The following is a 22,115-nucleotide window of genomic DNA, read 5'->3' on the forward strand; positions in this document are numbered from 1 at the left end:
ACACAACCAGAATATGCCAGGGAGATGGACCTCCAAATCATGCTTCTGGGTGAAGTCCCTATGTCACCCGGCACTTGGCACCAAGATGTCCTCTAATAGCTGGTGGGCACCACCTTGGAGAGCTTCTCCTCCAAATACTTTGGCCATTCTGATGCCTCCTACCTTTAGGAATCCTTTTCCAACCTTTTCTTTTGTCAGAACCGTGGTAAGGCTTATCCTGAAATATCTTCAGGAGACGCTCTACCACATTTGGCTTGTGGCTACCAGAAGTCACAACATTATTGGCCAATGATCTCAGAGCCGTCAACAGTGCTATGGCCACAATCTCTGATGATGATTGGGCTGCTGCAGCTACAAGGGTTAGAGGGTCCTCTAACTCCATCACTTCAGCCCAAGACTTCTTTATATAAACCTTAACCATTTTTGCATTTAAAAAGTCTTTTTTTTTCTGTGTAAGCATTTGTAAATATAGGCGTGTGCAATAGGTTTGCTGCCCACGTTAACAACTCTACGCCTTCCAGTACCTCTGTTTGGTCTATTGTATGGTCCCAAAATAGAACTAAAAGCCTTCTATTATCTAAACCATTATACTGAGGTTCCTGGCCAGGGAACTAATCGGAGTTACACTAAATGTTGCAGTATTTGCTGTGGTCCTGTCATCTGTAGGTGATATAGGTGTCTGCAATAGGTTTGCTGCCTTCCTTAACAACTGCTGCTCTCTATTGTTGGCTCCTTCAGTGCATGTCATACTGTGGCACATTTATTGTTTGTTACGTCTGCTATAGTTGAGTCAGACAAACCGGTCTCTCCATTTGGTTTTTTGAATGAATTAACCTGTACGAAAATGCCTACCCTGACTACACCCTGATTTGACATGGGATAAGACATTTAATTCCAGCCAGGTTTTTTAAGCTATTCAGTTGACTATAGAGAAGACAGAAATCTATTTTTAGATTTTTTAGTATACAATATATAGTGTTTTCAGGGTGGATTCAACGAAATATTTAAATGAGCCAGAAAAAATACCACCCAGAAATGGAAATCCAGGGCAGAATTTTCTCTCACACAGATTTCTAAAAATAGATTTACTTCTAGTTAAATTGAGAGCAATTTCAGGGTGGGATAAATTTGAAATATTTAAATGAGACATAATTCACCCTGATTTCTGTTTAAAAAGTCAGGCCAGACTTTTTTCCTCCTGTTATTATCCTGCTCTAAAATTTTGCAAATCCCACCCTGAAATTAAAATAAAAATCCACCTAGATTCCTGATCATTTTAGAACCAGCCCAAGAAAATATTCTTAAATACATTGCATCATATAATGAGCATTATGTATTTTAGAATAATAGGTGATAAAAAATAGCTCATAACAAACAAACAAATTAATTTGATGAACATTATGCTGAATTGATCATCTTCACAATTCAGTGGTGGCTATTTGCTTATAAATTTTCATCCATAATATTTGACAAAATAATAATTAATTCAGAATTTTGTTTCACTTATCTGTATTTGATTTTCATACAATTAAATACATTTCAAAAGTCATTCTTGTTTGATATTTCCACTTAGATATCTGCCAGCTGTATTACATAATTCCACTGCTACACAATCTGTAAACATATAAAATAAATAAATATATGAAAGCATTGTAGGAATATGCTATAGACAACTTTCAATTCATAATACATTAATCTATAAGAAAATGTTACACCTTAATATAGAGAAATATGACCATACAGTGTAGTTTTAAAGGTATATTGCATTAATTGCAATCAAATATCAAAAGAACAAAATTGATGAAATTATTTAAAGAAGCTCCAGCATTATAGACATATATGTACTGCCTTTATGAAGTCATTAATACTATGATATTTGCAGGGATGAATACTTTTGATAATTAAAACTGAAACTAATTTTGATAGAATTAAATGAAGAAAATAAAATTACCAGTAATTTTTCTTCCATTGTATTCTTTTGTTCTGCAACTACACCATTTTATTCTGCTTCATCCTCTTGTCACATGTTACTGAAATATTTTGCTTCTGAACCTAAATTTTGGATGTAGAAAAAAACAAACAAATATGCAATCATGTTATAATTTTTAATTCATTTTAAGACTTCAGTGTTGTTTTTTTTCTAGAATGGAATGATCAAAATGTATAGTTTATTTTAGAAAAATTAAGAATGATTTCTATTTTCCCTCCATATTTTAAAACAGGTTTCCTGGAAATTTATTTAAAATCTTTTCAGAATACTGGGCTTACAAAATTCATTATTATATGAAATATTAAAAATATCAAGAACTACATGTAATTTAATTATAACTTACCATTTATCTATCACAATTGGCTGCTAATTTCCCTCCATTTTTTTTTTCAAAATGAATAACAAAGTTTAACACTATTATGCTCCATGTCATATATATGTTTAAGTTTCACAATAAATTTTCCAAGAAAGTTCTGTATCTCTAGGGAAGTTGAATTCTTAAATCTCATTATCTATATAATTATCAAAACTCATTTATATATTAATATATATTTTTTTCTGTGTAAGCATTTGTAAATAAAGGCGTGTGCAATAGGTTTGCTGCCCACGTTAACAACTCTACGCCTTCCAGTACCTCTGTTTGGTCTATTGTATGGTCCCAAAATAGAACTAAAAGCCTTCTATTATCTAAACCATTATACTGAGGTTCCTGGCCAGGGAACTAATCGGAGTTACACTAAATGTTGCAGTATTTGCTGTGGTCCTGTCATCTGTAGGTGATATAGGTGTCTGCAATAGGTTTGCTGCCTTCCTTAACAACTGCTGCTCTCTATTGTTGGCTCCTTCAGTGCATGTCATACTGTGGCACATTTATTGTTTGTTACGTCTGCTATAGTTGAGTCAGACAAACCGGTCTCTCCATTTGGTTTTTTGAATGAATTAAAGACATATGCCTTAATTGCATCCAACAATATTTTATTAAAAGGTTTAGAAATCCTTTCTTTATCATTTTTATTGAGGACCTTTCTGCTCTCTTTTGCACATGATGATGCCAATGTTTTCCTGGTTGAGGGTTCACCAGCAGTTTCTTAGGATTTTCACCTGACCAGATGTATGGTTTGACATTAAAATCTTATCTTTGTTGGCAGACTGTCAGCCACCAGTTTTACTTTCGAAGGTTTGTCATTCATAAATGCCATATTTCCAGACACCCAGATAGGGGAATTGGTTTTATAAAGTAGAATAATTGGTCAAATATAGGCGGATTTTTGTGCCCCCACGATAGTGGCGGGCATTTAGATTTACCCTTGTCCGTCCGTCCTTCCGTCCGTCCGTCCGTTCACTTTTGTGTCGCACGTAACTCAAAAAGTATTTGACCTAGAGTCATGAAACTTTACAGAAATGTTGATCAGCATGTGTAGTTGTGCACCTGGGTATTTTCGTCTGGATATTTTTAGTATTTTCAGAGTAATTGTCCTTGACAAAGTTAAATTTTGCAATTTTCAACTTGTGTCGCATGTCACTCAAAAAGTATTTGACCTAGAGTCATGAAACTTTACAGGAATATTGATCAGCATGTGTAGTTGTGCACCTGGGTATTTTCGTCTGGATATTATTAGTATTTTCAGAGTTATTGCCCTTGACTTAGTAAAATTTTGCAATTTTCAGCTTGTGTTGCTTGTAACTCAAAAAGTATTTGACCTAGAGTCATGAAACTTTACAGGAATGTTGATCAGCATATGAAGTTGTGCACCTGGGTATTTTCGTCTGGATATTTTTAGTATTTTCAGAGTTATTGCCCTTGACTTAGTAAAATTTTGCAATTTTCAGCTTGTGTCGCATGTAACTCAAAAAGTATTTGACCTAGAGTCATGTAACTGTACAGGAATATTGATCAGCATGTGCAGTTGTGCACCAGGTATTTTTGTCTGGATTTATTTAGTACTTTTAGAGTTATTGCCCTTCACTTAGAATTTTTTTGCAATTTTCAACTTGTGTCGCAAGCTACTCAAAAAGGATTTGACATAGTCATTAAACCTTATGGGCAGGTTGCTCAGCATATTTAGATTTGCACCTGGGGTTTCGCTTGTAGATTTATCCAGTATTTGTAGAGTTATTTGCCTTGACTTAGTAAAAAGATTGACAGAACAGTGGCGCGGTGGGGGCACCCGTGTCCTATGGACACATTTCTAGTTTTTATTAACCTCAATCATGTAAACTAGGTGTTATCTTAAATATGCACAAAACATGAAAATATGCATTTCTACAACAATCAATATTTCTATATTTTGAAATTACTATTTTAATAATAATAATAAAATACAATGTAATACTAATAGTAGTAATAAATTGATATCAGCTTAAACTACTTAAAAAATAACATATAAAAGGATAAAACCTTGAAAACTCAAATAAATACATTGTACTAAATCAGTAGCATTGAAGAGTTTCTCTGCTGTATCAATGTTGCATACAAGCATTATTAGCCAGCAATTTTGTTGCAACATACTGAACTTACATGTCAAATGTTTCCTTGAGAATTGCTTTCATCCACCATGATAGAAAATGTTCCACTTCACAGATATCTTGGATGTTCATTTAGTTCTGGGCCCATTACTCTATTTACTATTTATGTTTGTACATTAAGTCCGTTTCAAAGCATATTTATTTTCTTAATCGGAGTCTGGGAACATTTTCTTACACAAGCCACTGAGTGATCAGACACAGAAAATAGCAAATTGTTCAACAACAAACTTTAAAAAACATGAACTCGGCTGGAATGACAGCATCCTGTGGTTGAGTTTCTTTTATCCCTGAATTTACCTTTTGTGATCGCTTTTCATCCGGCGTCCGTTAACTTTTACTTTAAATGACATCTCCTCATAAACCACTAAGCTAATTTCATCCAAACTTCACAGGAATGTTCCTTTGGTGGTCACCTTTGAAAATTGTTCAAAGAATTTAATTCCATGCAGAACTCTGGTTGCCATGGCAACCGAAAGAAAAAACTTTAAATATCTTCTTCTAGATAACCCAAAGAGCTAGAGCTTAGATATTTGGCATGAAACGTCTTGTAGTGAGTGTCTACCAAGATTGTTCAAATAAAAGCCCTGGGGTCAAAATTGGCCCCGCCCCAGGGGGTCATTGATTTTCCCTACATGCATATAGTAAAAACTTAAAAAATCTTCTTTTAACGAACCCAAAGAGCTAGAGCTAAGATATTTAGCATGAAACATCATCTAATTGGTGTCTATGAAGTTTGTTCAAATAAGAGCCCTGGGGTCAAAATTGGCCCCGCCCCAGGGGGTCATTGATTTTCCCTATATGCATATATAGTAAAAACTTAAAAAATCTTCTTTTTACCGAACCCAAAGAGCTAGAGCTAAGATTTTTAGCATGAAACATCTTCTAATGGGTGTCTATGAAGTTTGTTCAAATAAAAGCTCTGGGTTCAAAATTGGCCCCGCCCCAGGGGGTCATTGCCTTTCCCTATATACCTGAAGTAAAAACTTAAAAAAATCTTCTTTTAAAGAACCCAAAGAGCTAGAGCTAAGATATTTATCGTGAAACATGTTCTAATGGATGTCTACCAAGTTTGTTCAAATAAGAGCCCTAGGGTCAAAATTGGCCCCGCCCCGGGGGTCATTGATTTTCCTTATATGTGTATAGCAAAAACTTAAAAAATCTTTTTTGAAAAAACCCAAATAGCTAGAGTTTAGATATTAAGCATGAAACATTTTCTAGTAAGTGTCTACAGATTGTTCAAATAAAAGCCCTGGGGTCAAAACTGTCCCAGCGCAGGTGTGTCATTGTTTTTAACTATATTTGTAAAGAAAAAACTTTAAAAAATCTTCTTTTAAACAACCTAACAAGCTAGACCTTAGATGTTTAGCATGAAACATCTTCTAATGGGTGTCTACCAATTTGTTCAAATAAAAGCGCTGGTGTTTTAACTGGCCCCGCTCCGGGGGCCTATATACAGGTGAGTGATTTCAGGGCCATCATGGCCCTCTTGTTGATAGAATATCAGACAAGTCATATAACTGTGAAAGATGTTTAGGATTCAGTTTCGGAAACAGATCTAACTTGATTGTAATGACCTGATTAGTCAATTTTGGCGAACCGAAACGCTCATCTAATCGCTCCCAAATCTTGGTAAGTGCTTTGTTGGGATTTGCAATGTATGCGCACTTGAGTGACATAACTTGACGTTTGGAATTAGGTCCAAGCCATTTCATTGCAAATCAATTTCTTCATAAGAATTTGCTCCAATTTCTAACACTATGTTTTTGAAAGTTTCTTTCCATCCATGGTAATACTCAAATCATTAAACATAAACAGGTGTGTCAACAACATATCCTTCTTCAGAAGATATTTGGATAGGTCATAGTTCATATCTGTATGATGATCAGCTACACTCTGATGACATGAAGGTGGATAAAGCACTTGAGCCACAGGGTTAAACTTTTTGTCACTAGAAACCCCTGTTAAATAATTAGCAGATCTAAGTTGAGAGTTATCTGAGGGAAGATTCAATGGTTTTCCACCATTGTCTGAATTGTCACAGCTTTCAGAATCGTCATCTTCTGCCAGTTATCTGAGCTCTTCTATTTCACGTTATAGTCTCTTTTTCATTTTAATGACTTCAAGATCGAGTGCAGCTAATTTTAGCTCACCTGTCACAAAGTGACATGGTGAGCTTTTGTGATCGCTTTTTGTCCGCCTGTTGTCCGTCCGTAAACTTTTACTTTAAACGAAATCTCCTCATAAACCACTAATCCAATTTCATCCAAACTTCACAGGATGAAGTAGTCAACTTTAAAAATTGTTCAAAGAATTTAATTTCAAGCAGAACTCTGGTTGCCATGGCAACCGAAAGAAAAAAATTAAAATATCTAAAAATTGGTCCTGCCCCAGGTTTTTTTTTCTTTATGTATATAGTTAAAACTTTAAAAATCTTCTTTTGAAAACCCCAAAGAGCTAAAGCTAAGATATTTAGCATGAAGCATCTTCTAATGGGTGTCTTCCAAGTTTGTTCAAATAAGGGCCCTTTGGTTAAAATTGGACCCCGTCCGGGGGTGGGGGGGGTGTGTCATTGATTTTCCTTATATGTGTATTGTAAAATAGAGCTAGAGTTTAGATACTAAACATGAAATATCTTCTAGTGAGTGTCTACCAAGTGTGTTCAAATAAAAGTCCTGGGGTCAAAATTGACCCTAGGCGAGGTCATTGTTTTTCCTTATATGTACGGTAAAATTCCTAATAAACGCCCCTCCCCTAATAAAGGCCCCCCAGGCCTTTTGATAAGAAAAACATTCTACTTATCAGTGCTGAACTCATGAGTAAATCCATAATTTCATTCAAATCATTCACAATCTATTTTATTTTATAGTATGAACTTTAAAATCTTAACACTTTTTAATGTTATTACCAACACTTGCTAACACTAAATGTATTTACAATGATTTTTGGATTTAGGAAAAACTGTGTTGTAATAATAGCCCCCCTTTTGTAAAATGTTTAGCCCCCGGGGGCGTTTAATAGGAATTTTACGGTATATATTAAAAACTTAAAAAATCTTCTTATAAAAACCCCAAAGAGCTAGAGCATTAAGATATTTATCATGAAACGTCTTCTAATGGGTGTCTACCAAGTTTGTTCAAATAAAAGCCCCTGGTTTTAAATTGGCCTTGGTCCACTCATGGGGCCTATATATATACAGGTGAGCGATTTCAGGGCCATCATGACCCTCTTGTTTCTGCATAATCTACCTTACTGGCTTTACTAGCTCTGCTGGTACTAGACTTGCTGGTTTTCTTTGATACTGTTGAAGGTGCACCAAGGTCATAGCGCAATGTTTTTAATCTGTTCAAGAATTCTCTTACAGAAGTTCTTTGCTCAAGCACCCCAATTAGAGTTGTAATTTCAAACAAACTTTCCTGGTATTTATAGACGTCAAATAATGTAAAAACTCCGCAGACACTTTGTCAAAATCTGTATTGATAGCTGTAGATTTCATTGATTAAATTAAAGTTAAAAGGTCTACAACTTTATCTAAATTTTGATTCTAAGTAATGTGCTTCATCAGAACCTCCCATTTCAGGTCTAGTTTCTTGCGATGCTCTAAGTAACATTTTAAAAGATTGCCATTGCTTTAGGCACCAAAGTTCTTATGCAGCAGGTTTCTTAGACATCAGCAGGCTGATAAAGGTGTAGACTTACACTGACATAGTGACAGACTGATATTAGTATGCAGTACAACAATAAACAGTTATAAACTTTGCTGCCACACGGCGAAAGTCAGCCTTCATAGTATGACATTTACAACAATGTACATATAAGGGTTCAAAACACAGAAGAAGACGGTCAGTTTTCTCATATCCATATTTATTCCTAGATCAGTAGATGAGTGAATGACTATCTGCAGTACAATATGTGATGTCATACAACATGTGATGACATGTGATCAAATGTGGTTTATATTGCAAAATACAAACAATAGTATTAATATTATGAGTAGAAGTACAGTCAATAGAGTATTAAATGGTTTAGAATATAAAACTGAAATATTCTAGTGAAGAAACGATTTTATAATTCATCAATTTACAAACCAAATTTTCTTTAATAGTTTTGTTTAAAACTTTCTAGAATATAAATCTATACTGATTTCAGTTCTCCCTAGATATTGACAATAATTCATAATTATCATTGGCTAATGAATTCATAATTATCATTGGCCTGAATGTCTTTATCCAGCCCACTTTTCATCAAGTCTTTATCATTTTTAGCTAATTTGTTTTGAAGAAAAAGTCAAGCTATTATATGATCACTGTCTTGTTGTTGTCATGCAAAAAACTTTAATCTAGCCCATTATACAAAATTTATGAACACAAAACTTGACATAATTGCTTATCATGACAAGGCACACAGTTGTTGATAAAGGGACATAATTCTGAAAGCTAGATTTTTGGAGTTATCCCCCCTTTAAACTTAGAATTTTTGTTTAAAATTGGTTATTTATATTCAATGCAATAGTTACAGCCCTGTTTAAACATCCAGTGCTCTTATTCAATGTTTTCATTTTCCTTTTTTTTCAGAAAGCAAATATGTTTGCAAGGGTTGCAAAATGGTGATTCAGTACTATGGACAAAAGTTTAATTTTGAAGTGACAAACATTATTGGTCAGACATTGCCATCAGAAACATTTGAACTTCACGGAACTAGAGACGATATTGATGGTGGAAGCTTGTCAGAAAGTATAGCCAATCTTAGTATAACTAATAATGATTCATTTGTTTCTGGGTCAGACGGAACTTCAATGGAATCTAGTTTTGGAAAAAGTGATTATCACAGTGGCGTAGATATTACATCGACACCTTCTTCTAACAGAAAAACTTCAGATAAGTCGAAAGGCAGTGAAGGCAGTTCGATTATAGATTCTGGTCTCAACACATCAATAGAAAAATTGACAACTCCTGTAAAAGAAACAGATAGATCAACTGACAATTTATTTTCACCCCGAACACCCGTCAGTGAAAGGTCATTTAGTGCACATGAAAATTTTTGTACGCCTAAGGTTGAAAAATTTATAGAGAAAAATATTTCACAGAATTTTTATAAAGTAACATCAAAGACTAAGTTTATTATATATAGTGTTGATAGTAATGTAGAGGATAGGGATACAAGTGAGGGAAAAGATGCTGTCAGGTATGCTGATATTGGTGGTATGAAAAAACAGATTGATATGTTGAAAGAAATGGTCCATACGCCTGTAGAGCAGCCTGAACTTTTCAGATCTTTTGGTAAGTTAGAATGCATTCAAAACTGTTGGTAAGTTAAAATATAGTAAGTGGTTTGGTTGTTGACAAAGTTAAAACCACTTGCCCCTCCTCGCTTTGGGTTCGAATCCGGACAGGGTATTTGGATTCTTTCATGCAAGGAAGGTATCTAGCTTGCATATGGAATGTAGGTGGTTCTATTTAGGTGTTGTGCCTGAAATAATTCACAGAAGAGCTCTATCAGTAAAGCTGGAAAATTGCCATTTGACCTATATTGTGTTGGTGCAACGTAAAACCCAAAAAATTTATTAAGTTGATATCATCTGCACTGAATTATGTCTGTGAAATAATTCCATTAGTGTTTTACAGTGAACCATGTTCATTTGGTTCAAGGTCTGCTAGGGCTCCAACTATATTAAAAACCAGTACTTGTTTCTTTAGTAAATGATAAATGTTAACCTATGTCAGTATTACAAACATGCAGTATTTGTATATACATGCATTAGGTCTTCCACCTCCAAGCGGTGTGCTGTTGTTTGGACCAAGTGGCTGTGGTAAGTCAATGTTGGTGAAAGCAGTCATCTCAGAAATCAACATCAATATACAAACAGTGTCAGCCCCAGAGATATGGAGCAAGTAAGGACCCTAAAACAGGGTTTTCATTTCTATCTGAGGCAATAGCTTTACCTTCAACTCATTAATAGGAGAACACATTTTGTTTGTGTTCTCAATCTAAAATATTTTTTCTTTGTTCAATTACTATCTGCAATGCTGGAAAGTCACATGTTTACATGAAGAAAAATCTTTTAATATCATTATATTTTTCTGGTCCTTCGGGATCATTGATTCCAAAACTTTGAGTTGAACATTGAGTACTGCTCAAGCCGGTGCTATGGTTGTGAGGGAGGTTGCACTTTATCATTTAACCTCATTTACAGACTTAATCAAACTGATTTGGAAATTTTCATGTAATTTTGTTGTGATAAATGCTTCCAAGGGGTCATCCTTATGCCAGATTTTGAAAGTTTATTAGTCCCCTACCGGTTAACCGGAGGGGACTTTAGGTTTACCGTCTGGCCGTCCGTCAGTCCGTCTGTCCGTCCGTCCGTCCACAAAACTGGATCCCGCAATAACGCAAAAAATACTGAAAATATTTTAATGAAACTTGATATATGGATAGATGGCAGTATGGAGATTATGCACGTCTTTTTCTTTTCTTCCAATGTTGAAAATTCTGGTTGCTATGGCAACAAATAGACTGAAAATATGGCAAATTTTACACATAACCTGGATCCCGTGATAACACAAAAAGTAATGAAAATATGTTTATGAAACTTGATATATGATTGATGGCAGTATAGAGATTATGCACGTCTTTTTCTTTTCTTCCTATGTTGAAAATTCTGGTTGCTATGGCAACAAATAGACTGAAAATATGGCAAATTTTACACATAATCTGGATGCAGTGATAACACAAAAAGTAATGAAAATATGTTTATGAAACTTGACATATGGGTAGATAGCAGTATGGAAATTATGTACATTCTTTTCTTATCTTCTTATGTTGAAAATTCTGGTTGCTATGGCAACAAATAGACTGAATTTCAAGATTTCTGATTCTAGTTTTTAAGTTTTTTCACTATAAGTTCTTTATTTCTGAAGGTATTTTCATCAAACTTTAAATATAAGTTGCTTGTCATCAACCACATCATATGTGACAAGGTTTACAACTGTAGCACAAAATTTATTAGAATTGCCTCCCTTGAACTTAAAATTTTCATGAAAAAAAACATTGTTTTTTTTTTAATAACTTCTTTTTCTGAATGTATCTACTTCAAACTTCATATAAATGTTTCTTATTATCACTCAACATTTGTGAGTGTTCAATACTCTAGCAAGACTATTTCCAGAATTATGCACCTTTTGAACATAGACTTTTTTTTGAGAAATTGGTAATTTTTACTCCAGCTTTTTTTTTAATAACTTCTTTTTCTGAATGTATCTACTTCAAACTTCATATTAATGTTTCTTATTATCACTCAACATTTGTGAGTGTTCAATACTCTAGCAAGACTATTTCCAGAATTACGCCCCTTTTGAACTTAGACTTTTTTTTGAGAAATTGGTAATTTTTACTCCAACTTCTTCAATCATGAAAGGATTTTAAAAATGTTATATTTTGATAACAGGGATGTTTAAAAAATAACTTTAGAGTGTCCTTCAGTCCGTCTGTCTATACATAAAAACTGTTTCCTGTGATCACTTTTAAAGAACTTTTTCAACAAATTTACTTAAAATAGGAACCTAAGTGAATGGCCAATGGCCCTTCAGAATGTTGCTTGGGCTCTTACAGGTAGGGGACTTATGGATTGCTTGCAATACTATGATAATTGCTTGTTATGTTAGGCGTACAATCTATTTTGTGAAAAAAATATTGTGAAATTATAATGGTTGTTCTTTAGAAGCCAGGATATCATTTATACTTTATATTACAGATTTTATGGCGAGACAGAAACCAAATTAAGAAAAATCTTTGAAGATGCCAGACGACTGTGAGTATTATAAATACAGTTTCTTGTTTTATTCCAAATATGCAATGTTCTTACATACATATTGTAGCAAATGAAACTTTGTATTATTTTATATCAAAGAAAAAAGATGTATTAAGGTAGACGAATTTGGCATAGTTTGCTCGATGGCAATTATTTACTTGTTATAATCCGGCTTTAGCAAGAAAACTCCAATATATTTACAGTGATTTTTCTCACTGAATTGGGGAGAGGCCTTATCCTCTTGATTTTGGGAAAACTTTTCGCTAAAATTTTTGATTTGGGAAGTAAAAAAGCTGGTTTAAGTTAAGATTTTTGGGAAAACTGCATGATTTTAAAGAAAATTTCAATTGGGAAGAGGCCTTTTTTCGGAGTCTGTTATATAAGTAGTAATATCACTGATTTAGTACAATATATTAAAATGAATTTAATTAAATCATTAATAAATTATTTCTTACGAAAAAAATCCGGCTACACCTTGTTAATGTTTGTTATTTTGTTTGACAGAGCTCCCAGTATTATTGTTATAGACGATATAGAGACTTTATGTCCACGTAGAGATGGCAGTCACAGCGAGGTTGAGAAAAGAGTGGTTACCTCCCTTCTTACACTGATGGACGGTATAAATAATGTATGGTATATTTTTACAAAAACTATTATCATAATCTTGGTTTAAATTTTCAGTGATGAACCTCAATGAAGTTTTTATCACTGAATAGACTTTATTCGTTGCTCATCTGTTTCAAAGAAATATTAGTTATTATGATAGATTATGATAGCTGAGTCGTCATGGAATACCTGCTTATCGTGACAAAGTACAGTTGTAAGTCAAGGGGCATAATTCTGAAAGATGTACTTTTGGGGTTATGTCCCTTCTTAACATAATATTTTGTAAAAAAGAGTTGTTCTGAAAAGATAAGTGTTTACACCACATGCTATGCTCTTGTTTTTCATCAAAGGTTGAGAGTGGGAAGTTTGTGATGGTTCTGGGAACTACAAGCAAACCAGATGTTATTGACCCAGCTTTGAGACGACCTGGACGATTTGACAGAGAGATAGAGATTGGGGTACCCTCTGTGTTTGACAGAAGAGAGGTTAGTGCTAAAATAAAAATTCCTTTGCACTAGTATTGTAATGTTGTCAGTGTTGTATATATAACAGACCAAAAACGGGGGTCCGTGGCCCAAAGGTTAAGGTCATTGACTTCAGACTGCTCGCCCCTCAACGCTGTGGGTTCGAATCCGGACAGGGACTTAGGATTCTTTCATGTGAGGAAGCTATCCGGCTAGCTTACGGAACATCGGTGGTTCTTCTTGGGTGCCCATTAGTGACTGAAATAATGCATTGAAAAGCACCCGAGGTCTTCCTCCACTAGTAAAGCTGGAATGTAGCCATATGACCTATACTGTGTAGGTGTGACGTAAAATCAAACAAACAATCAAACAGACCCAAAACAGGTTGGTTTAATTTAGCTTCATTGTATTCATAAAGATATGCTCACAATCAAAGACTCTACAATCACTGAAATATAAACATACATGCAGGGCTAGCCAGACAGGCTTATCAGTACACAGAGGCAGGCTTATATATTCTAGGCTTTGATTGGCTACTACAAGTATTAATGTAGAATTTAATACTTTGTTTTTATACAGTAGTGGTTATGCTGGAAAAAAAACCAATAATCTCTTATTTCATGGTAGCAATTGGCTTATCTAATCTTTGTCTGTACAAAGTAATGGGTTAAAGCAGCTCTTCCTGATTTATGCTAATTTTCATGGAAATTTCTGAAATGTATTAAAAAAATCAAATATTGTCAACTGAAAAAAGAAAGTCATTTACACATTGCAAGTAAATTGCAAAAGAAAGGTCAAAATTTGCAAAATTCTGAAAGATAGCCCTTACTGAATTAGTCACACAGTAGAAATATGGTGAAAATACTGCAAAATCAGTTATTCATTGCATATAACATGTAAATCAATTCTTGGATTGTGAATATTTTTACTTTTCTTAAGGAGTAAACAATATATCAATTATGAAAAAAATTATCTAAATATGTGGTATTCACAAAGAAGTGAAGAAAAAAATTATTATCATTAAAATGACCAGTGAGTAGACAATATATCAATTGTGAACAGTGAAGAAAAAAAAGGCATACAGCACTGTGCATATCGGATGATATTTTAGGTTTATCTCACAAACATTGCCTCACTTGTGTCTCTGTAAAAATGGTATTGCTCAACCGTAAATGTAAATTGAAATGATGTCATTTGTGTTATACAAAATTTAATGAAAAAATGAGTTTTCCTACTGTAAACACTTTTTAGTCCCCTACCGGTTTAACCGGAGGGGACTTTAGGTTTACCCTCCGTCCGTCTGTCCGTCCGTCAGTCCGTCCACAAAACTGGATCCCGCGATAACGCAAAAAGTACTGAAAATATTTTTATGAAACTTGATATATGGATAGATGGCAGTATGGAGATTATGCACGTCTTTTTTATTTCTTCTTATGTTGAAAATTCTGGTTGCTATGGCAACAAGTAGTCTGAAAATATGGCAAATTTAACACATAAACTGGATCCAGTGATAACTCAAAAAGTACTGAAAATATTTTTATGAAACTTGAAGTATGGGTAGATGGCAGTCTGGAGATTATGCACATCTTTTTCTTTTATTCCTATGTTGAAAATTCTGGTTGGTATGGCAACAAATAGCCTGAATTTCAAGATTTCTGATTTAAATTTTTCAGCTTTTTTACTATAAGTTCTTTATTTCTTAAGGTGTTTACTTCAAACTTTAAATATAAGATTCTGGTCATCAACCACATTATATGTGACAAGGTTTACAACTCTAGCACAAAAATTATCAGTATTACCTCCCTTGAACTTAGAATTTTTATGGAAAAAAATGTTGTCTTTTTTAAATAACTTCTTTATTTCCTAATGTATCTACTTCAAACTTCATATATATGTTTCTTATTATCACTCAACATTTTTGAGAAGGTTAAATACTCTAGCAAGAATATTTCCAGAATTATGTCCCCCTTGAACTTAGATTTTTTTTGAGAAATTGGTATTTTTCACTCCAACTTCTTCATTCCTTATAGGATTTACTTTAAAATCCCACATCGTAATAATATGACAAGGTTGTATTAACATAATTTCCTTACTAGGCATGGAAACTTAACACATTACAGTGATATAGACAAACTTAGAACTCAAAAGATTTAAGTTCATTCATGTCGTTCATTCACTGGTAAAATTGAATGGCCAGTGGCCCATCAGAATGTTGCTGGGGTTCTAACCGGTAGGGGACTTATGGATTGCTTGCAATACTATGATAATTGCTTGTTATTTTAGGTATGTTAAAAAGAAGAATATTATATTCATGTAGCTTCATTACTAAATTTATTGAGCTCACTGAATAAAAGCATGTAATTCTCACCAGAGGCCCGCATATTATAAATTTATTCAACTTATTCTATAAATTCAGTATTGAACTTACAAGGATTGCATACTATAAATTCAGTATTTGAACCTATACTCCTTCAATATCCTTTATATGCGAGAATTTCAATAGTTACCACTCTACCCATGATATCATTATATAAATAACACATGGGTTTGTGGGTAACAGTAAAAATATCATCCCGAGGAAAATACTGTTACCCGAGGCGTAGCCGAGGGTAACAGTATTTATACGAGGGATGATACTTTTACTGTTACCCACAAACCCATGTGTTATTAGCTCGACTATTCGAAGAATATGAGAGCTATTGTAGTCAACCCGGCGTCGGCGTCCACGTCGGCGTCTGCGTTGGTTAAAGTTTTTTGTAAAGTCAAATATCTCAATTATTACTTGAGATATTCAATTGAAACTTACAATACTTATTTATAGTAACAAGGTACTTCAGATTGACAAGTTGGATAACTCTGCCTACAATATTGACAGAATTATGCCCCTTTTTAACTTAGAAATTTTGGTTAAAGTTTTTTGTAAAGTCAAATATCTCAATTATTACTTGAGATATTCAATTGAAACTTACAATACTTATTTATAGTAACAAGGTACATCAGATTGACAAGTTGGATAACTCTGCCTACAATATTGACAGAATTATGCCCCTTTTTAACTTAGAAATTTTGGTTAAAGTTTTTGTAAAGTCAAATATCTCAATTATTGCTTGATATATTCAATTGAAACTTACAATACTTATTTATAGTAACAAGGTACATCAGATTGACAAGTTGGATAACTCTGCCTACAATATTGACAGAATTATGCCCCTTTTTAACTTAGAAATTTTGGTTAAAGTTTTTTGTAAAGTCAAATATCTCAATTATTGCTTGATATATTCAATTGAAACTTACAATACCTATTTATAGTAACAAGGTACATCAGATTGACAAGTTGGATAACTCTGCCTACAATATTGACAGAATTATGCCCCTTTTTAACTTAGAAATTTTGATTTAATTTTTTGTAAATTCAAATATCTTAATTATTGCTCGAGATATTCAATTGAAACTTACAATACTTATTTATAGTAACAAGGTACATCAGATTGACAAGTTGGATAACTCTGCCTACAATATTGACAAAATTATGCCCCTTTGGAACTTAGAAATTTTGGTTAAAGTGTTTTTGTTAAGTCAAATATCTGAATTATTGCTTGAGATATTCAATTGAAATTTAAAATACTTTTTTATAGTAACAATGTACATCAGTTTGCAAAATTGCATAACTCTGCCTGCAATATTTGCAGAATTATTTGCCCCTTTGAAACTTAGAAATTTTGGTTAAAGGTCTTCAAAGATATTTACTTGAAACTTTACACATGCACTTAGGGTCATAATTGGAGGCTGATTCATATCCCCTTTTCTACTTAGTCTCTTGGTTAATGTTTACATGCAAGTTTTACATATCTCAATAACTATTAAAGATATTTATTTAAAACTTCACATATGCATTTAGGGTCATAATTGTAGGTCACTGACAAAGATCCATAATTCTATCTTGCATTTAGGCTGATTTTTCTCCCCTTTTTCAACTTAGAAATTCATGGTAAAGTTTTGCTTGTAAGCTGTTATCTCAATAACTACTGAAGGGTTCATGCCTTTTTTGGGACAATTTTATGCATTCATAATAATAAAGCAGTGATTTACTTGATAAAACATCTTAATAAAAAGCCTTTGTACCTTTTCTGTCAAATTTATGTATTCATATGTAATTAGTATTATTATACTCAATAAAACAACCTTGTGACATTACCTTCCAAATAGTCAAGCCAATACTGTATACTTAGACTCTCTCTAAGGCCTATAACATGAATTTATAAAAAAAAATTAGCCCTTTTGTGAATATGAAAAATTTAACATTATCAAGGCTCTTTTACTATCAAGCACTTAGAATAGTCGAGCGTGCTGTCCTACAGACAGCTCTTGTTTATTTTATTACCCCGAACAAATACTGTGATGATCTGAATTTGTCAACTAAATCTAACTGTAACAAAAATAAGCCAAGAGAAGCAATAACTAAACTGTCCTTACCTTGCAAGTTTTAAGTGCACTGTAGGCTTACTTGAGAAGCTGTTTTTCTTTTATTCTTTAGGCAAGTGATGATATCTACCAGTCATAAACATAAAATAAGCTGTGTTTTATTCAGAAAACAAAACACTAACCCATTTATAAGGTTATGATCTGTGAAATCTGTTCCTTCTGCATCCAGAATATTCTTCGCATGTTTTTTGACAAAGTGCATTTAGAAAATAACGATGATATCCTACAGATGTCTGTCCACCAACTCTATCTGTAACGTTTCACTGGTTAAAATTGTTAAATTATCCTTTGTTGCATGATTAAATTGTCTGCATGTTCCAGTTTGACACAAAATTATTTACATTACAATTACTTCTGTTGAAAACGGATGTTTCCTGTTGACTATTCAACAAAAAGATATTTAATACGCGAAAGGGACTCTAGGGTGCAATGAACTAAATTTTATCAGAGTAATAGTTACTTCGGCGATGCCCTATCGTCGAAAATAAGAATGAATCGAGAGAAAAAATGGCGGCCATTTCATTTCATTTTATTTAGAAAATAGACCACGTGACCAGATTTTATACTGTTAAAAAATACTGTTACCTATGTAACAGTACAAAATTCGTAGTCACGTGGTACACTTGCATTAACAGTAAGAATAACTCCCAGAGGCCTATGGGAAATTAACATTACGAAAAAAGTGAGGGGTAATAAAATATATTATTATGAGTAATGCTAATCATTCTATATTTACAATTCAGATTTTAGACTGTATGTTGAGGAGGTTGAATCATGACCTGACAGTACAAGAGATACAGGAAGTTGCTGATGCAGCTCACGGCTATGTTGGTGCTGATTTAGCCGCCCTTTGCAAAGAAGGTATAACTAATATAGCTCTCTTTTGTTGGAAATACATGCTAAATATGGGTTTTAGATTTGCTTCGATGACATTTGGAAGTGTATTCTGTTTAAAGATTTTAAGATCAACATGCTGAAATTAAGCAAGTAATTAAATAGTAAGGACTCCGGCTAGATGGCACTGATTTGCATATTGATCTTGATTTAATGTTAATAGTATAAGCATGATATTGTATATATAAGTTTAAAAGCAAGTATTTTGCTGTTTTCAATTCATAACTTTACCATATTTTAGCAGGGATTTGAAGGCTGGCCATGTTTTATGTTATTATTATCATCAGTTTTATTTTCCCGTCTTACAGCTAGTCTACATTGTATGAAGCGAGTTGGACATCACAGTGACACGGTCTGTTTAACATTGGCTGATTTTAACTATGCAATGACTATGGTACAACCCAGTGCAATGAGAGAAGTCCAGTTGGAGGTCCCTAAGGTAAGCAATGATCAACTTGAATAAAAGTCTTCCTACACTGTATCCCGGAATGGGACAGAGAAATTAAAACTAATTTTATATTTTACAATATATTCTCTCCCAACAGCATTAGGGAAAGGTATTGTACTCACCAAGGCATCATTGTTTGTGTCATTTGGTTAAGTTTTGTCAAGTTTTGCAAGTTAGTATGTTGGAAATAACTGCAGGGAATAGGTTGAAACTTAATGGACTTATTAGAGAGCATAGTAGCATGTCACTTTCCAAGGCCAATAACTCTAAGATAGATTTTGACAGAACTACAGCCCTTTTTGATCTAAGAAAATTCTATATTATTAAGGCTTTTGTTTTACTATCGAGCACCAAATTATCCAGGCTCTTGTTTTACCGTTCGAGCACCAAGAATAGTCAAGCATGTTGTCCTACCAACAGCTCTTGTTATTTTTCAGGTTTTATGGAGTGATATTGGGGGACAGGATCATATTAAGCTGAAGTTGAAACAAGCTGTAGAGTGGCCATTAAAACACCCCGAGGCCTTTACACGAATGGGTATATCCCCACCAAGAGGGATCCTAATGTATGGACCTCCTGGATGTTCTAAAACGATGATAGCCAAGGCGTTGGCAACAGAAAGTGGGCTCAATTTTCTAGCTGTAAAGGTAATGTGTGAAATATATTAGCTTAAACTACACATGTAGTAGTCAATGATTTATTTGTAAAGTTCTAATTATTCAAAGGAAAGAATTTCTAGAATCACTTTTTGTTTTGAATATAAAGTTAAGGCAGTCATAAATGTTTAAACATTTTTATCTTCCATAGAAAGGAAATCTATGTTATTCAAAAGAAGAGTTTTGAAAAGGAGATAGGTTAAAAAGATGGCTGCTAGGTTAGCTTGAGGGTTTTGTATTATAAATTGAGGTTTGGACTAAAAAATGTCTGCTTTTCAACACAGTGATTGGGGTTCAAGCCCTAGTCAGGTCACCAATATGTGTGCTTACTAAAATCGGGTATTGGTTACTTCAACCTGGAAGAGAACTTGAAGCTGCCAGTTATCTGAAGGGAGAACATGTTATAACTAAATCTGGATACAGAAAATATTTTTATATTAAGTTTATCTATATATTAACTAGATACATTTTCTGCTTCAGGGTCCTGAATTGTTTAGTAAATGGGTGGGAGAGTCTGAGAGGGCCGTGAGAGAAGTATTCAGAAAGGCTCGAGTAGCGTCTCCGGCCATTATATTCTTCGATGAGATAGATGCTCTAGCTATAGAAAGAGGGAGGTAAGACAGAAAGATTAAAAGTTCGTTTTTAATTAATAGACTTTGTTCTACTGTCCATTATTGATCTTAGGGATTTCAATACAGCAAAATATATAGTAAAGCCAAATAATGAACACTTAGGTCATACTGCACATTTTAAATTAAACAGTCACTTTTTGTTGCCAGTATAATCAGTTTGTCAGGTAGTAGATCCAGTATTCAATATTCCCATGATTTTTAAAATGAAACTCTAAACTTTAGGTGAACTGTTATGTAAACTGGTAGATCAATTTCTATATAAAGCATATAAAGGTGGTGTATAAACTAAACATGGTTATATTTGTATACAGTTCATCAGGGAGCAGTAATGTAGCTGATCGAGTATTGGCACAGTTATTGACAGAGATAGATGGTGTGGAAGCTTTGAAGAATGTCACGATTGTAGCTGCTACAAACAGACCAGATATGATTGATAAGGTTAAATCTTATTACTTTAGCTTGTAGATAAATAACCTTTATAGCTAGGGCTGGGGGGATGAGGGTTCAGCTCACTAGGGTCGTGTGGTCGTAGTTGCAAAGGTTTCAATTTCATCCTTCTCCACTCTTTGGGTTTTAATTCTGTATTCAGTTGGGGCCATTGCATGTGAGGAAGTTACTTGGCAAAAGTAGAGAAAGTTGGGACTGAATAATACTATTAAGGGCATTTAAGGTCCTCCTTCAGCAGTTAAGCTTGAGGGTCTTCAATGGCCAAGTGGTAACGGTCACTGAATTTTATCAAGTACCACCATGGGTAATTGAGTTAGATAATGTTTAAAAGCTATTGACTTACCCTACAGAAGGTATATGGTTCTGTTAAGGTACTCATTCAAGGGTTAAATAAAAAGAGAATTTTTGGGGTGCAGATAGGAAGGGGCCTTATATGGCCGTTACACTATTTCAGTAGAATTGTACTGAAAATATCAGCCTAATGTATGCATGTGATCTGTCTTATGATATATAACATAAAGTTCAATGATAAATGATTATAATAAACTTGCCTCTGTCAGGTAATTTGTGAATATGTATGTTAGGATTTATAGATATACGTTTTCACAATAAAACGTGCAGAAGGGTACACGTTAAGGAGAATGACTTTTCAGGGTATTTTCTTGTACATTTCACATATTTCTAACCAATAATTGCTTATTTATATGTTTTCACAATAAAAAGAGCAGAAGGGTACACATTAAGGAGAATGACTTTTCAGGGTATTTTCTTGTACATTTCACATATTTCTAGCCAATAATTGCTTATTTTCATTTATTTAATAGGCTTTGTTGAGGCCAGGACGTTTTGACCGGGTGTTGTATGTTCCACTGCCAGATCTGTCCACGAGGGCAGAGATTTTCAACATCAACCTACGTAAAATGCCTGTTGATTCAGACTGCACACCAACCTGGCTTGCTGACTGTACCGCTGGGTATTCTGGAGCCGAGGTTAGTACTGCAAACTCGTGTTTTGTATGATTATAAACTTTAAGAGCCTTTTGCTCATTATCTGAGACATAGTTTTATTAAGTTGAAGAAAAAAATGAGACAAAACCGATGATTGCATCCAATAATAAAAAATCATTTGTTGCAAATACTTAAGTTATTGATTATATTTTATTAGGT

The 22,115-nt window shown here is 33.8% G+C and overlaps 1 protein-coding gene across 1 annotated transcript in view; it reads left to right on the top strand.

Annotated features, from left to right (window-relative positions):
* The window catches only part of LOC132742091 (ATPase family gene 2 protein homolog A-like), a 69,014-nt gene that overhangs the window by 46,296 nt on the left and 603 nt on the right, over positions 1-22,115 (top strand). The window contains exons 4-14 of the mRNA XM_060730387.1: positions 9,088-9,792; positions 10,275-10,404; positions 12,264-12,320; positions 12,825-12,948; positions 13,277-13,411; positions 18,616-18,733; positions 19,075-19,205; positions 19,652-19,861; positions 20,351-20,484; positions 20,814-20,940; positions 21,774-21,938. Coding sequence (XP_060586370.1) covers positions 9,088-9,792; positions 10,275-10,404; positions 12,264-12,320; positions 12,825-12,948; positions 13,277-13,411; positions 18,616-18,733; positions 19,075-19,205; positions 19,652-19,861; positions 20,351-20,484; positions 20,814-20,940; positions 21,774-21,938 — 2,036 coding nt within the window. The remainder of the gene's footprint in view (positions 1-9,087; positions 9,793-10,274; positions 10,405-12,263; positions 12,321-12,824; positions 12,949-13,276; positions 13,412-18,615; positions 18,734-19,074; positions 19,206-19,651; positions 19,862-20,350; positions 20,485-20,813; positions 20,941-21,773; positions 21,939-22,115) is intronic.

Source organism: Ruditapes philippinarum, unplaced genomic scaffold, assembly GCF_026571515.1.
Source record: "Ruditapes philippinarum isolate M1 unplaced genomic scaffold, ASM2657151v2 ctg2680_1_1_1_1, whole genome shotgun sequence".
Taxonomy (NCBI): Eukaryota; Metazoa; Mollusca; class Bivalvia; order Venerida; family Veneridae; genus Ruditapes; species Ruditapes philippinarum.